Genomic DNA, 17632 nt, shown 5'->3' on the forward strand with positions numbered 1-17632 from the left:
CCGAACTAGGTACAGCCTTAGGCTCAACAATAATGACTTTGGCAGATATCGACTTGTTCTTCGGATTATGTCTGCCGGCTGATGTGTGGAAACAAATCCGGAAAGTTGACCACGCTGAGCCGTTCGGATATACCTGGGTACAACTCGATACCATAGATAAACAGCGAGAACCGGGACAGAAACCCCCCGAAAGCCATATTAGAGCTCCCAGACAAGATTGTACTTAAGTTGAAGACTCTAATCCCAGAAAGAAAGGTAGATTGGTCAATAGTGACGGCTTGTCGCCAGAAACCCCAGGAGGATGTGTCTGAATACTTCTCTCGGTTCGAGACTGTGTTTTCCGATTATAGTGGCCAGGACATGACCACTGCAACCGGACATCACCTCTTTGTCCAGAATTATGTGAAGGGTCCATCACAAGAAGTTTCTCAGAAGCTGCAGACCAGCGAGAGTAGTTGGGCAGCCTCCAAACCCGCAGCTATCCTCCAGATGGCCCAATACTACGAAAACCAAAAGAATGAGAACGATAGGGCGTCAGAAAGGAAGAAAAAGGAACTAAAGGAGAGGGTAATGATAGCACAGTTGCAAGGGGTGACCATAGGAAGAGAACCCCCGAAAGGGAATTACCAACCAACCGCCCCTAGAAAGCTACCCCCTAGAGACCATACCCCTGCACCCTACAACGGACGGAGAGACTTAGATGGGAATCAATGTGCGTTCCGTAGAGGGTTCGGACACTGGAAATCCCAGTGCCTGGTCCTTCTGGAAATGAACAAAAATAGGGACCCCAGAGACACAGCATATGACCCCAGAAATAGAGGACAGGGACGAGGGTACACGAACGACGCCATCAACGACAGGCCAGGCAGACCAAACACCTTTGATCGCCCCCGACAAAACCAGTGTCAACAGTCCGACTATGAAAGCACCCATGACTTCGCATAGGACCGCCAGGGGCAAGGGAGGGATCCAGTCGAACTCCGTGTTGACCAGCAAGGTCCTTACGTCACTGCTAAGGTCTTGGGCACAAAATCTCCATTCCTGGTAGACACTGGGGCGACACGTAGTGCGTTATCCAAACGACTGATTCCTAGGGCACCCTTGTCTGGCTCACATGTAACCTCAATAGGCTTCGATGGAACGCCCTCCACTAACCCCTTATCAGCACCAATCTCCTTTGACTTAGAAGATAACACCACTGACACGACCTTTCTGCTCTCCTCCAACACCCCCGATGCTATTATGGGACTTGATTTGCTAAAACATTTTCGAGCTACCATCAGATGCTCCCCAAACGGAGTTCGAGTCATCCTACACGATAACCCAGATCTGTCCAGACCCTGTCACACACGGCGTATGCTCTCTATAACCGATGCTGACATGTCCCTACTCGACACATTACCTTCACATCTATGGGCTAAAACCGACTCAGATGTAGGGCGCATGGTGATCGACCCGGTACACATAACCGTCCGACCGGACGCAGTGCTCCCAAAGCTTCCACAGTATCGGATATCACCCGAAGGCGAGAAGGCATTGGTGGAAATCATCGAGTCCCTAGTCGAGGCAGGAGTGGTAGAAGAAGTAGTCAGTAATGTTTGCAACAGCCCTATCCTACCCATTGTAAAGAAGCAAGGCGAGGGAGATGAGAAAGCCTACCGTTTCATTGTTGATTTGCGAGAGGTTAACAAAGTAGTCATACCCCAGTACCCCGTGGTCTCAGACATCACCACCATCCTCACCCTGATTCCATCCACTGCCACCACCTTTACTGTTATTGATCTCAAGAACGCATTCTTTTCCATCCCCATCCACCCAGACAGCCGCTACCTGTTCGGCTTCACTTTAAAAGCCTGTTCGTACAGATTCTGCAGGGCACCCCAAGGCTACACTGAGAGTCCCAGTATTTATAGCCAAGCCCTCAAGAGGCAACTAGATGCAGTCCAACTACCCGATGGAGTGGTGTTGATACAGTACGTCGATGACATTCTTTTGGCGGCCGACACCACTCCACTTGCCGTCACAGCCACCATTCACCTCCTCCGCTTCCTCGCGGAGAACAGTCACAAGGTCTCCAGGAAGAAATTGCAATTCTGCCAACCACAAGTAACATATCTAGGCCACCTACTATCCAAAGACGGGAGAAAACTTACCCCTGACCGAATTCAGACCATCCTAGAAACCCCTGTTCCCAAGACTCAGAAGCAAGTACGGTCCCTAGTAGGCCTCACCTCCTTTTGTCGACAATGGTTGCCAAATTGCAGTCTGATCATAAAACCTCTGCTTTCCCTGCTGGCTAAAGATGTCCCCTTCCCCCTCCCCTGGACACCCGAATGTCAATCCTCCTTCAAAGAATTACGAGACGCCCTCTGCTCGGCCCCAGTCCTAGGAACCCCAGACTACACCAAACCTTTCTCCCTCTACACCCACGAAAGGGAGGGATGTGTGTTGTCTGTCCTAACCCAGTCCATAGGCCCTAAGCAACGCCCTTGTGCCTACTTCTCTGCCACTCTTGACCCTGTAGCCAGAGCTTTGCCCGCCTGCCTTCGAGCAGTAGCCGCCGCGGCTATCTCTATCCGGCAAAGCGAGGGGATCGTGCTCTCAAACCCCCTCACAGTATTGGTACCCCATGCGGTTGACACCCTCCTGAACCAAACCAAGACTCAACACCTGACTACCGCACGACTGACTGGTTATGAACTGACTGCTTGCACCCCACATCACATTGAAACGATGCACCACTCTGAATCCAGCTACTCTACTGCCTCTCCCTGACGCTGACCCCAATGCGTCCCCTATACATGATTGCGTGACCCTCACCGACTAACAAACCAAGAGTAGGGTTGACCTCCGGGATACTGCCTTCCCGGACCCTGACTGAGAACTGTGGGTGGATGGCTCATGCATCAAGCTCCCCGATGGCACCACCTCAGCTGCCTATGCAGTCACCACAGCCCGAATAGTTGTTGAGACAGCCCGCATCACACAGCGATCCGCACAGGCGGCGGAACTAATTGCTCTCACACGAGCCTGCATACTGGCAGCAGGGACAACCGCAAACATTTACACAGACAGTCAGTACGCCTTCGGGGTAGTTCACCACTTTGGGCTCTTATGGAAAGAGGGGATTCTTGACTTCTCACGGCACACCCATCCTGCATGGAGATCTAGTCTCTGCCCTGACCGAAGCAGTCCTCCTCCCCACACGGTTAGCTGTGATCAAATGCCAGGCACACAAGTAGGTGACAGACATTAAAGGACAGGGAAATGCACTGGCTGACATTACTGCCCGAACCACAGCCGAGAATAGGTCCACGACCCGTATGTATGTGACCAGGTCACAAACTGAGAAATGGAAGGATGCTAGGGAAACAATTAGGGATATCCAACTAGCCAGCACACCACACGAATTAACTGAATGGGCCCGGGTGGGATTGAAGGACGATGACGGTTGCTGGCGAACTAAAGACTTGAACAAATGGTTGCTACCAGATTCATACTTGATCCCCATGCTGACCATGGCACACTCCACCGCACACATAGGGTCTGCCCCCATGATCGAGCTCATCTCCAAAGTCTGGCACAACGACAAAATCCCAGACTCAGCCAAACGTCTGGTCCAACAATGCCTAGTATGCCTCCAACACAACCCTGGGAAAGGAACTACTGTACCCCGGGGAGGGTTTGGGGTCCCCAATCACCCCTTTGAAGTCCTACAAATGGACTATGTCCAGTTAGAAAGGTGCCAAGGTTTGAAGTACGTACTTGTCGTTGTGTGTGCCTTCAGCAAGTGGGTGGAAGCCTACCCAACCCATGACAACACCGCTATGACTACCGCAAAAGTACTACTGAAGGAATTCTTCCCCCGATACGGCCTTTGTCGAATTTTGTGGAGCGACAACGGCCCCCACTTCGTAGCCGAAGTTATCCAACTCATCTTAAAAGGGTTGGGTGTAAAACAGAAATTCCATGCGGTCTTCCATCCCCAATCTGCAGGCTTGGTTGAGCGACAACGCCACATTGAAGCTTAAGATAGCAAAAATAGTTGCCACCACAGGACTGAGATGGCCAGACGCTCTCCCGCTAGCATTGCTATCAATGCGTTCCACCCCCACTAAACACCACTTAACCCCCTACGAGGTAGTTTTCGGGCGGCCCATGAACCTTTGGGCTGCTCCAAAGCCAACATCCATCCACGACGTCCCGGACGTCCTCATGTCTGACTATTTGTATAACCTAACTAAAACGTTGTCTGTTATCCATCAGCAGGTGCTGCACGCCATTCCCGATGTTTCCAGGGGCCCCGGACACGACATCCAACCCGGTGACTTAGTCTTAGTGCGTAACTTCCAGCGCACCAAGAGTCTGGAGCCCCGGTGGACGGGCCCCCTGCATGTCCTGATCACCACCCGAACAGCTCTACGAGTGGAGGGGAAACGCAATTGGCTGCATGCACACCACTGCAAGAAGGTATCACCGACCCTGACAACCACGGACAACATCACCGCCCAAGAAGAACTTCTGGACAAAGACCGACCATCCCTGAGCCGCTGCCCAGATACAGAGACACTTGAGTTAGTAAGATATCCTGATCCCACCGTGCCATCCAAGGAAGGGTATAACTTGCGACGAAAGGAGAGAACTTCGGCTAAGCAGACCACAGGCTAAGTGGAAATCTCAGAGCGGTAGCCTAGTCACCTCAAAGGCCACCAGGAGAGAAACTAAACAAAGTCTGTGGTTCTGCCCGCTACAGTCTCTCTTGAAGGTGATGGAAGCGCCAGACATGAAGATGATGGAAGCAACCGGACGTCCGAAGATCCACTACAAAAACCCAAAGACTGACCGAATGCACAGCTTAAAGACTATTGCACTTTTCATTACCCTTCTCTTTTGCCTTCTCCTCGTGGTCACCTTCTGGATCATGGAGGAGAGCACACCCGCTCATAAGACATTGCTGACCACCGTTCAACCTACCACCACGAAAGAACACCATCTGATCTCACTTTCACCCCAACTCCGAGAAAGGCGTAAGGAGTTCTGGAATAACTCCTTTGTGCAGTTGCTCCACCAACACAATCTTGCCGCCAACGCCACTAATTGCTGGATCTGTGGGTTGCTACCACATGCTACTGGACACTCTATCCCTTTCATCCCTTCACCTTTTTCTGTCCATGGTTCCTGCCTCGCCTGGCTAATCCTCCTGCAAGAAAGCTACAAGGACAATGCCACTTCCGGCAGAACCATGTCACACTTCTACCATGGGTTCTGGCTGAACAAAACTGGAAGAACTTCTGCCCTCTTCTGCCCTCTGAGATCGAACACTTCCTTTCACATGGACATCCCTGCCAAAGAACGAGTTGAAATGCAAGTGTTCAACAACCCAGCCAGACCCACCTTCTCTTACCTCCGGAAACGGACGGCCGCCACCCTAACAGTGGCCCTGTCCGTCATCAACATCACTGGATTTGTGTGCCTCGAAGGCCTGGGGGCGCAGCTGGTGGGCCACAGCTCCTGCCTCATCACCCGAACATTGGACTCAGTTGACCCACCCTCCTTTGTTGCCTCCCCGAATATGTACTTCGTCTGTGGTACTAAGGCCTACACCTGGCTTTCGAAAGGTTGGGGAGGCACCTGCTACATCGCCTTTGTCCTTCCTCCGACATATGTGGCTCCAGCAAACCATCACCGACAGAAACGGGCCAAAGACATTGTGCAAGCCGACTCCGCCGGAGCACAGTTCATGGACGCAGTAAAAGGCCTTGTTCCACTCTGGGGTCCAATGGCAAACAGCCGTGCCATCCGCCACTTAACCCAGGCAGTCGAAACTGCGATGAACATTACGGCTGGCGCCCTCGCCAACAACACCGCCGAGCTCCAGGCCGTCCGCTTAGTGACCCTTCAGAACCGCCTCGTTCTAGATGTGGTTCTGGCTGATCGTGGAGGAGCATGCCGCATCATTGGGTCCAGCTGTTGTACCTACGTACCGGATAACTCACCCTCAGTCTCCAAAGCAATTGAACACCTCCACAGACTATCCGCAGAGGTCCATCAAGAGCAAGAAGAATGGTCACTGGGGAGTTGGTTTTGGGACACTATTAAAAGTTGGGGATGGAGGCTGTTTTCATTTATCCTAATACCGATTGTGATACTATGTGGATGTTGCTTGGGGATTCAGTGTCTGCCACCTTTATGTTCGCTTTTTATGAACTGCATCTGCCCTAAGACTTTGGACTTTGAAACAGAGCGAATGAAAGCTCTGTATGAGGTGGAAATTCGTAGTATTATGGGGATAGATCCGAACTAGACAAGCTGGCGAGATATGTTAAAAGGGAGGACTGTGGAAATTTAGCTTGTAACTGAACATTATCTGCGCCATCTTGCCTCTCCCCAGCGCCACGCACAGCGAATGCACGGCCGCCATTTTAGGCACCCCACTCTCTCCCCGCTCATTCCCGATCGCCAGCGCTTTCCCCTGGCGCTGCGAGCGTCCCCCGCGCTCCGGCCACCCCCGCTCTCTCATACACGGGCCATAAACCCTCTCCTTCTGCGCGACCCGGCCATGGAACCACATCCCACGCCCGATCGACATCCCATACATGGTCATGCATCTCTTTGATAACCCCCTTCCTCTGCACCCCATTATCCGAACCGGTCCCAGGCCATCACCTAGCCCTGCGGATGCAGTTTATTGCCCTACTGTAAGGGAAACACCCCACATCAAAGGGATTACAGTGGATCAAAGCCCCTACCCCCTGAGACCCGGCCGGTTGCACACACCCCCGGGAATTGGCGGAATGTCCAGCTGCGTGATAGCCGTCTCCTACTGTAGATGGGGTGGGGACTTCCACTGTAGATATGTGTGGGAACGAGTTCGAAGTGGGGATTCCGAAGACGTTCTTTTATACATCAAAGTAATCTCAAGAATGTGCCATGTACAATAAAGTCATAAACCTGTGTATAAGAGGCCAGGCCTCAGAGATGCAGTTAGAGCACCTCGTGACGATACCTTGCTGTCTGATCTGATGTGTTCTGCTCCGACGGAATAAAACTTTGTTTCCTGCCTTCCAGTCTCCGGCGCCTGCCTCTTTCATTGGTAAATTATCGAATGGTATGAGAGGCGATTACCGCCGGGCAATACTTGAAGGGTTATCAACTGAAACTGCCACTACCATTTAACAACTGGACTGTCCGTTCGAGGGAGCCTTCATTTGAGAATGCGCGGATAACTCCCCGTTTGATTTGAACCTTTTATCACTTAAATTGGTAAATGATTGTGTACTTTCCTGAAAAATCTATGTCTAAGAGAAATTTCTGAATGTTCATATTCCTTTGATAAATTTACTGATCAAATAACGAGCTCTAGATAATAAATGACAACTTAAGAGTTTAATTAATGGTAAGAAACTAAATTTGAAATAAAGAAATGAGTTTGTGGTTCTTAAATTACAGAAAATATCAAATGTGTCCTAGGCTTTAATTGTGTCTTAGCTGGTTCTAATTCAGCATCAACCAAATAGTGGAGTGCCTTGATGATATACATGTATATATAGTAAAGCAAATTAATCCTGATAGGTAATAAGGTACCCACCTGTCCAGCGCCTTTTTCTCCTGTGTACAGATTCGAGTGAGATTGATTGAATGTCGAGTGTGTTGGTGTTATGGGCCCCGCCAATGAATGAGTATGAATGAGCTGTTGTGAATAAGAATCTGTGACATAAGGAGAATATGTAAATCTTGACCTCAGATCGCTGCATCAGGGCCTTAGAAGTGTGCTCCTATGGTTGTTTGGACACCAGAACAGTTTGGAAACCTTTAAAAACGTTTCCTTCAGCACTCCAGGGCTGTAGGGAGACCCACCAAGGTAAGAATCTAACCAGCACCGAGAGGATTTCCCCCCCCCCAAAAATGTAAAAAGGAACCCCCCCGCCTTTTTTCTTTTACTTTTCAACTTCCAGACTTTTATCAGGACCAATCCACTTGGTGTATCTGACAAGCTCCACCACGGTTGGCCCCAAATTGAGCCAAGGTCTCAGTCTACTGCGACCATTAGCACTTTTCAAGTTTTAGGTGAAAATTGCACCTAAACGTACAAATCTCAAAACTCTGGTTGTTTTAGTGTTATTTTGTTTATGGAATTTTACAGTCATTTTTAATTCAGTTTGGGAATTTCATTACTTGCCGTTTTGACTTTATTCTGTTTTGGTATTGCGGGAATACTTTACACATTTTCTCAAGTTAAGCTGGCCTGCTCTGTGCCATCGCTACCAGGGAGTGGAGCTCAGGTTACTCTAGTGAATTTCAGGGTTTACCCTGACAATAAGTGTTATTATTCACTGAGGTGGGCAGTCACCGACCCCAAGTAATAATCAGCTTTCTTACAGACAGCAAGCACTATCAGAAAAGAAAAAAAACGATCTACCATCAATATAAACATTCTGAGCTGCTAGGAGTCCTTGATCTGGATAAACACTTATTTAAGCTTCAAATAAAGGTGATGGTCTGGGGAATTTTGAAAAGTAGAGTATAACCCACTTATAACACTAACAATATTAAATATCAATTCACAGTTGTGGAAGTGGTGGTATCTTTTTATGAGAAGTCCTGACAAACTCACTGCGACCTTCAGAACTGTGGCTCCAGTGGGTAACCAACAAAGATTCTAGAATCTTGACAAGAAGAAAAGGCGATGAGGTACAGAGATGGAGGTTGATTAGAGGAGAGAATGAGGATAGAAAAGAGTACGAAAAAAAAAAGTACGTATGAAAGATTGGTAAGGAAACAGGTGGATAAAACAGTAGTAAACAAGTGATTAAAAGGGAGAAGAAATAGGACAAGTAGGCAGTGGTGATTAGGGAATGATGAGTGTCAAAGTAGAGAAAGTGAAAAGAATGGTGTGGGAGATGGATGCTGAAAAAGCAATCTGAGGAAGCAGAATGGATGGAGCAGGGTACCGATTAGCAAAATGAGTGCTACGAGTAGGTAGCTTAGCGGGCCAAGATGGCAGATACTTATTGTTGGAGCTCCACACCATCAGCACTACAATCTGCCTTATCCTGACTACTGGGCCCATCAAACAGGCCCGCTCTGTTGCGTCACCTCAGACAGCACCGATTGATGCAGAGATGCTGCAATGCATTGATCTTGAGAGGAATTGGCGTCCAGACCAGGCACGGCAGTTGCAGCAAAATGGCAGCTGTGTGACCTGGCGGCAGGGAAACCAGGCGCTGCTCGCTTGCGAGGGGAATCCTACTCTGAGGAACAACAGAGCCACAGCCGGTCACACCATTGACCAGATCTGGGCGCCACCCAGGTCTCCCTTTCTCTCCCCCTGCACCTGCAAGACCCATGCAGCCAGGGCCTCAGCAACAGTGAGGTGGAGAAAACCACACTACAACTTGGCAAGGGACCATCTTGCATTGCTCCATCCAACTGGCCGGCAGTCTCAGGACATGCTGATAAGGCCTGTCACCCACTTGCATGGCGATCCAGGGGGGCCAAGAGACAGGGCACCCACATCCCGTCCCCCGCCACTGGCACACTGACTCTTGCGGCGTGGGTTGCTTTAGCCCCGTGCTTCCTGCAAGCCTCCAGGACAGCCATGGACAGGCTAAAGTAAGCTCAGACATCGAAGCAGGCAGAGCCTGACTCCCACCACCCCCCCAATCGACAATACCAAATTCCCCACTGCAGGGAAATACGTAGCACCTCCCGGAGCTGGCAACAAACCCAATAAGGTCTTGGCCGCCACAGAGCTCTCGGTTATCTATGAAGACCAAGCTTGGCTCCCTGCAAACTGACCATCGGAAGCTTGTGGACAGTCATCGAAGGGGAGAAAACCTTGGCCTCACTAGCCATTGACAATCAGCGTGCCCTCCTGGACTTACAAGACTGTGTGAATGCTGAAGGAGTGGGTAGAGGACGCAGAATGTCCTGGGCATGCCAGAGGAGCAGGGAGGCTGGGACCCTCCGGCTTTTAAAAAAATCTGATATAGGTCTTTCTTCCCCACTTTGGACTTCACCTCTTCTTTGGAAGGATCCAGCAGGTAACGGTGCGCCATTCCCCCTGCCCCCATCCAGAGGCCCGTGCTGGCCACGCTCCTCCGCTTCAGGGTTGCCAGACCCTTAAAAATTAGAGAAGATAGTCATGCTCTACCCTGACCATACCCAAGCAGTACAAGGGCAGGGTAACTTCTTTCTGGGAGTCAAAAAGTGACTCCGACATATGGGAATCCAATACTTCTCGCTGTTCCCAGCCCATCTTAAAATCCTAGTCAGCGCAGAACTTTTTTTTTTTTACTGACTAAGGATCCATGGGATTGAGCTGACAAGAACATAACAGTGTCCGCCCCCCCCCTCCAAGTCAGGGATGCGACTGCGACAGAAAGGAAGAAATCACATGCGAAGAGGATCATCCCTGAGGTTTCTTTCCATCATCAAAGTCTCCCATCCTGCAACACAGTAGAAGACAGTTGGCGGAGCCTCTGGGAGGGAGCCAACCTGGTGGCCGGGAATGAGCTTTTAGATGCGATAGCGGCCCTCACATTTTTTCCTCAGATGGAGTATTAGACTTGCCCCATGACGCCAATTGGGACTCCCAGTTTCCAACGCTAGTGACTCCACAGACAAGACAATTTAATCATAGGCCCTAGTGTCAAGACACAGGACTGAGCACCTGCTTACATACTTGCCTACCAGCTGACAATTCTTAATCTTTATATTATTCAATGATCTGACACCATTTCCTCCCAGGTCGCACAGTGGAGATGTTGTCGCCCACTCCCTCGCTATTACGATCCGTGAAATTACTGTTCTCTATCTACACCTGGATCACTCTCGCATACCACTATAGCGCACTTCCCCCTTACACACAAAGCGATTTCCAGGGCGAGTTCGTCAATGGGTACTGGCAGACAAGTGGAGAGCCATACACCCTAACTCCAGACTCTACTCCAATGTAGCCTATGCTCCCTTCCCCTCGTTTCCAGCAGACTACCTTGGCCGTGTTGTCTCAGATTAGAACGTACATGTTGGGGACTTGCAATGGAATGACCCGCACCCGACCACATGGGACTCTTGAGATTGCCTGGAAGATCCAGTCTTCCGAAACACCCAGGAGTCCCACATAGGGAACTACTGTGCCGAAAACCATAACTCAGTCTCTACTGGGACCACTGAGTGGGATGCCTTCAATGTTGTTACGAGAGGAATTTGCATACATTCGATAGTGGGGATACGCAGGACACTAGCCAACTAGATAATAGAGGTGAAGCCGCGCTTGCAGACACTAGAGAGCAGCACAGCGACCGTGCTAACAGCGTTGAACTAACCAGGGCTAAAATCCATTACACAGCCCTTCTGGAACAACTAGGATGCTTTAATCTAGGCACATATGTGGGCAAGACACACAAAGAGGGCACCAATTCTGGCTACCTCCTTGCATGGCTGATTCACCAGGAAAACCGCCCGAGTCACTCACTGGAACTCGCCTCACAGTCCGATGTCAAGTCCGATGTCACATTTATGCACAACACAAAATCTAACAGATGTTCCTCAGGTACTACTCCGCCATATAGGAGGCACCTCCCAAAGCAACAGCGGACACGGTGAATCTTGCCCTTTCTAGGATTTCTGATGCTCAGAGAGACAGCCTTGATGGTGTGATCACAGCCATAGATGTCAAACAATCTATTCAGGACCATGCCAAAAGCAAAACCTTACGCCTTGATGGATAGCCAATAGAGTACTATAACATTTATCAACAGCTTAGCACCCTGTTTCGCAGGCGTTTAACAGCCTAGGGAACCACCACCTTCCCTCCGAGAATCCCTCTTGGCATCTATTCCTAAGCCAGATAGTGACAAAGCCTGCCTGTTATCGTACCGTACTATTTCCATACTATCCATACTAGGAACAGATTACAAGATCCTAGCATATATTTTATCCGGCAGATATGTTTAGACTCTCCCAGAGCTCTACATCATGATCAAAACTGCTTTGTCCCAGGGCAGAGCACCTCTCATAACATCAGGCGCCTATTTCACACCTAGGATCAAACAAGAGCGGTTCCTTCACGCAGCATGCCAGCTACTGGACTTGGAGGCGCTGGATTTGCTAACCTGGGACTATCTTTTTCAATTACTGGATCGAATGGGTGTGGGTAGGTGCCTCTTAGCCTATACGCTGTTACTACACACAAAGCCATTCACCCAAATCCGCTTAGGTCAGCTCATTTCGCCAACCTTTCCTGTGGGCAGATGTACTTGGCAATGGTGCCCCTTGTCCCCCCTGCTGTTCATGATGGCAATGGAACAGCTCACCATCTGGTTGAGTGGCGAGACAGGTCTGGGGGATCCACCTTGGGGACAGAGCGCCTTCACTATCCCTCCATGCTGATGACTTGCTCCTGTCCTCCAAGGTCTGCACTGACCTCTTCCCCAAACTATACACTCAATGCCTTCGCACATGCAGCAGGTCTCTGTGTCAACTGGGCAAAGTCCTCTGTACATACACTCAACCCCAACTCCCAGATAGACCTCATTGACGTCAACTTGAAAACCACCCTGACTGCTGGCCACTACAAGACAGAGCTATCAAAAAGGTGATCTTGCCCAGGGTCCTCTACTACTTTACGAACCTGCCAGTAGAACCCCCCACACCAGGGTTTTTTCCGTGACCTGGCTATGTTATTTGGGAATCTAATCTGGGGGGGGGAAGAAAAAAAACAGCACAGAATAGCCCTGAAAAAACTGAAGATGCCAACCGGAGGGGACTGCCTAGGTGCCCAGTCATTCGTTGCCCATTACCTGGCAGCTCAGCCATTTAGCAACAATCACGATTAGAAGCTTCCCAAAGTCATACCTCCATCCGTTTCATTTTTTAATGTGCTAGTGGCTCGTAGATGTATTGCATAGGTACACCTTGCATGCCATATTCCCCAATAAGCACCGGTGTTTCCATTGCTAAGCCTCTCACGAATCCCTGGCCCATACTTGATCACATTATTGCCAAGCAGGTAGGAACGATCGCTGGTCATAACTGGTGTCCGCCCCCCGCCCCCGATAGGCTTCTCAGTTCCTTTGATCAACTCCAAGCTGACTAATGTCCCAATTCCTCACTTATCAGCAAATATGCAAGACATATCAGGCTCTCTGGTTCACCCAGGACGAAGAACCTGCAACACACTGTTTTCCAAACATTGCCCACCATGGGAGAAGGCTGTCACTTGATCACATGGACCCATAGGGCGCTGTGAGACCACACCAGTATTGCCCCGATGGTCTTGTAAAGAAATGGGAGGAAAACTCCGTGAGGGTGCTGAATAGAACAAGCCTTGCAGTTTCTAGAAACGCCAGTCTTAAAAGTATACATTTCTGCACCCTTCACAGAGCTTATCCGAAACCCGCACACATCAACTACTTTTCCCCTACAGAGGGCCTCTGGTGCCCCCGAGGCAGCTCGTGGAAGCAGATCTCCACCACATGCTGTGGTTCTACCAGGAATCATTTGACCTACTGGCAGGCGATACATGACGCACTGCGAAAGGTCACTGCGCTCACTAACATTTTCACATGGGAGGCTTTTGCTTTAGGCATATTTAAGCAAAACAAGTGCTATAAGGCGAGGACACGCTTCGCAGACGTGGCACTCGTTAGCTAAAAGGATACCCACTCTCCAATGGAGGGCCCCCTCTGCACCACCGGTGGCAGCATGGCACAGGGCAATGGGTAAATGGAGACAGCAGAAGATGAAGCCCTATGCTAGGAAGGGGTATGTCACTTACACAAGCACCCAATATCCCAGGAATAGGACACTTCTTACTTCTTACAGTCTAGATTCAACAAGCACCTTTCCCTGTGAGCTTTACTGGACCCAACTGGTCACTCCACAGCGCACCTGTATGCCCTCGCTTGATTCCCTCCCCCCACACTCACCCACTATACTACCAGTCTCTTCCTCCCCTTCATTTCTTCAACACCAGGACAGTAATATGGCATACTACTATGCAAACCCTACTTTAAGTGTACCTAGAGTGTGTGTGTAAATGTAGAGCAAAGATTCCCCAAGGGACAATCCAATCCCATTACCTTCCGTGAGAGAATGAAGGACCTTGACTTGGTCACCCCTCACGAGATGTCAGACCGCTGTGTGGGGAGGTCCCGGCATGCAGGGTCCCTCTGTGTCAGCTGAAGTGCCTCCTCTACTTATCGGGAGGCTCATTATTTATAATAGAAAGCAGCCATGCGATGTATTTTATAGATTAACGATGTTATGGATAAGTAGATAGCTCCGATGCCCCGTGAATGAAGATAGAACAACATTTGTACATAGTGCGTAACGAGGCCTTGTACACGATGTTAGAGGCATGGTAATCTTGTGCAAAACTAGACGTGTAAAGAATATAGTTTCAGAAAAACTAATCAGACACTGTCGTGTATGCAAATATGTACAAAAGTTCACAGTTGAAATGTTATTGTGAAAGACAAGACTATGTAAGAAATTAACAGCTTCGCTACATGGTCCTAACCTGGGAACATACCAGAAGGGTGCAGCAGGAAAACGGGCAGATAAGATGGAGCGAAAGTAGGTGGTAAGAAGTAGAGACTAGTGAGGTAAGTGGGACAGCAGGGTGAAGCAGAGCAAGGAGGGTAATGTTTGGGGAGAGACAGAGAGAAAGAAGGGTAAGGTGGAGAGCGCAGAAGAGATACAGCCCCAGGTTTTAAACCTCTAGAAATACAGTTAAAACGAGAGAACAGAAGCAGACAGTATGTGCGTTATGTCTCTCCCATCCTTACAAGGCTTTCCGGTATGCCCAGATCCAGCTCTCAAACTATGTGGGAGACTCTGGACAAACCCACTTTTTTTATACGGCCAACCCATGCTTTTCCATGGCCCTCCCAGACACCAAGTCCTGGAACCGAGCCTGCTTTACTTTGAGCTGCGGATCTCTGGGGTAAAAATTGGTTTTCTGGTATGTACTGTAGTTAAGTTTAAGTCAAACATTACTCAGCAATTAGGATGCACTAAAGCTTAAGATCCTTCGACATCAATCCAGGGAAGGTGTACAAACAAGAACAATCAAATTATTTAACAGCCTATTGAATTACTGAATTTAACTCAGAATTCTGCTGTCGCCGACACGATAAAGCTTCAAACTGCATATTGCTTAAATAAAATCAATTCACATGCAATTGCGACAAGTATTGTGCATCCAGAGATATTGCTGTGAACAAAGTCGGCGCCAAAAACCTGACCAGGCCAGTGCTTTCAAACCACTATTTAAATACCGGGCGTCAATATCAGGTAGTCAACTCTGTCGAACAATCGACTTTTTGCTACACTTCTCAAACATACCTATCTAACAACCGAACAGAAAAAAAGCCAATACTGAACACTCACCTTTCCCAAAGGAAATTTCTTCAAAAACTCGGGGGTCTTGTTGGTTTGTCCGAACTGGAACTGGGGGGGCCCAGACTTGACAGTTATCTTTGCGCCACTGTACTGAGCAGCAATAAGGGCCTTGAATGCCCTCCAGTTGTCAGGGTATGTGTAAAGAGTCTGTAAAAATCAAAGAGAACGAAGTTAATCCAGTGACCACACATTAAGATCTACCCAACCAATGTACTTGGCAGTTCACTCGGTAATCGCTACACCACAGCCAATTGCTTCTCCTTCCAAAATTATCTACTAATCAAACACACTTGATCACTATCCCGCACCCTAATACCACAAGGCCACTCACTCAGGTAATTTCAAAACAAACGCCAACATATCAACACCGACCAGCCTCCTGCTGTCAACCACATCATAACATTCAATCTCAAAATCGGTCAACCAAGTTTTCCAACAACCCACACATCATACCAGTCGTCCAATCTATAAACACAACCAATACCACCCAACAAGCACAAACATGCAACTTAAGACAACATATTGAATTATTCACCTTGCAGCGCAATGTATCCTACCTCACAAGAGCTATGCAGTTTTAAATTTCCTTTGTTGGTGTATGTGAGAAGGGGTATATACAGCACCTGTTTTCACGAGTGTGCTAGGTCCTTTGCGGTAAAATGCACTAAATCTAACCATCTACATACGGGGTACCAAATGGCACAGCTGAACGCCTTGCGCCAATATATAAATAAAAATAAAAAATAAAAAGGGAAGATACAGCGCCGAGCTCCACTTCTCATACTGACAAACGAAAACGTGTGCATACATTTACTGATGGTGCTATCTACCACCACGTCATGATGGCTACTTTCAGCCATTCCAGTGTTTTCAAACAATTCCCTTAAGCACGTTGGGAATTACAAGCTTACAAATATATTGAGAAAGGTTTAACTAAATATGCCCACGTCCTCTGTGTAACTGGGGGAAATCTAGGACTGGTTTAAAGTGCCTATTTTTAAAAGGAGGTAGTAACAACTACGTGTACGCCGCCTTAAGAAGCAGTATACAACACCCGTATGCTAAAAGTGCCGTTGTCAATCAACTTGATACCACAGCTGTGGAACATTACCATACATTGTGTATAGCCATCTACAAGCCACTGGAAAACGGTAACTTTCACGCATGCATTCTGGAGCTCCGGACCAAAATCTTCCACGCCTGAATGGCTCGACTCCATCTCCTAAGCGAGAACTTACTAAAATTCTACCCAACTCTAAGGTCTCGAGGCGCCCTCCGGTATACGATGGTCTCGCGTACCCTACGCAACATTAAAGTCCCTAAGCTTAACTTGTGATTTCCCAGCCCAGGAACAACTACAATCTTCCAGTCAGAGTCTGCTCTTTCAGCTGGACTCCCCGATCTAAATACTCTATCAGTACTACCCTGAGTGACCGCCACACTTTTCTGAACCGGCTGCCCCTTTCATAGAGGCGGATGGCAACCGATTCCCTAATTCAGGCCCGTCAGCTCCGTATTCTTACCCCGGCGGCCATCTTGGTGAAGCGTAGAAAGGGAGGAGGGAAGGAGCCCCGGCCACGAAGAGAGCTATACAGCAAGCCGTAAAGCGAGAGCAAGTGCCGTAAAGCCGTGACATAGATATAAAACTACAATTTGGCGGCGTCTACACGACAAGGAAGAAGGACTTAACTGACAGCGTCGCGCTTGTTTTTGAGACGAGATGATAGCTCGGAAACCGGAATCATGTCAAAAATATACTTTTATTCACAAAGTATAAATAAAGGCCAACAAGCCGACGCCACAGGAAACAATGTTAACACATCACCCTCTTCTTGGTCGTTAATCCCTCAACATTCTACACATAACCCCTTCGAAGGCATGCCTAGAATTTCATAGTACTGTGATGCACGATGCTACGAATTTCCATCAGCTGCTAATACTTACCCCATACCCTTGCTCAAAATAAATAAATAATTGTATTTTTTATATATATATATATATAAATAATGATAATGCAATGAAGCATTTCCAAATTTTATGTCAGAAATTTAAATAACATTGCTTAAACAACCTTTCAGAACAAAATGTAATCTTTAAATTTAGCAGGTAGCACTATTTTCCTTTTGTTATTTAACATCTCTGTACTGTGCATGTGAAATCACATTTTCATTTTGTACGTCATCACATGGCTCATGCGCATCACAATTTTCACTCACATCAAGAC

General features: G+C 48.5%; 1 protein-coding gene across 1 annotated transcript in view; it reads right to left on the reverse strand.

Moving 5' to 3' along the window:
* The window catches only part of EEF1G (eukaryotic translation elongation factor 1 gamma), a 59706-nt gene extending 42742 nt beyond the window's left edge, over positions 1–16964 (reverse strand). Inside the window, exons 1-2 of the mRNA XM_085626052.1 lie at positions 16932–16964; positions 15397–15555 (exon numbers count right to left, since the gene is read on the reverse strand). Coding sequence (XP_085482178.1) covers positions 15397–15555; positions 16932–16943 — 171 coding nt within the window. The 5' untranslated portion in view covers positions 16944–16964. The remainder of the gene's footprint in view (positions 1–15396; positions 15556–16931) is intronic.
* Positions 16965–17632: the final 668 nt, after the last annotated feature.

Source organism: Triturus cristatus, chromosome 9, assembly GCF_964204655.1.
Source record: "Triturus cristatus chromosome 9, aTriCri1.1, whole genome shotgun sequence".
Taxonomy (NCBI): Eukaryota; Metazoa; Chordata; class Amphibia; order Caudata; family Salamandridae; genus Triturus; species Triturus cristatus.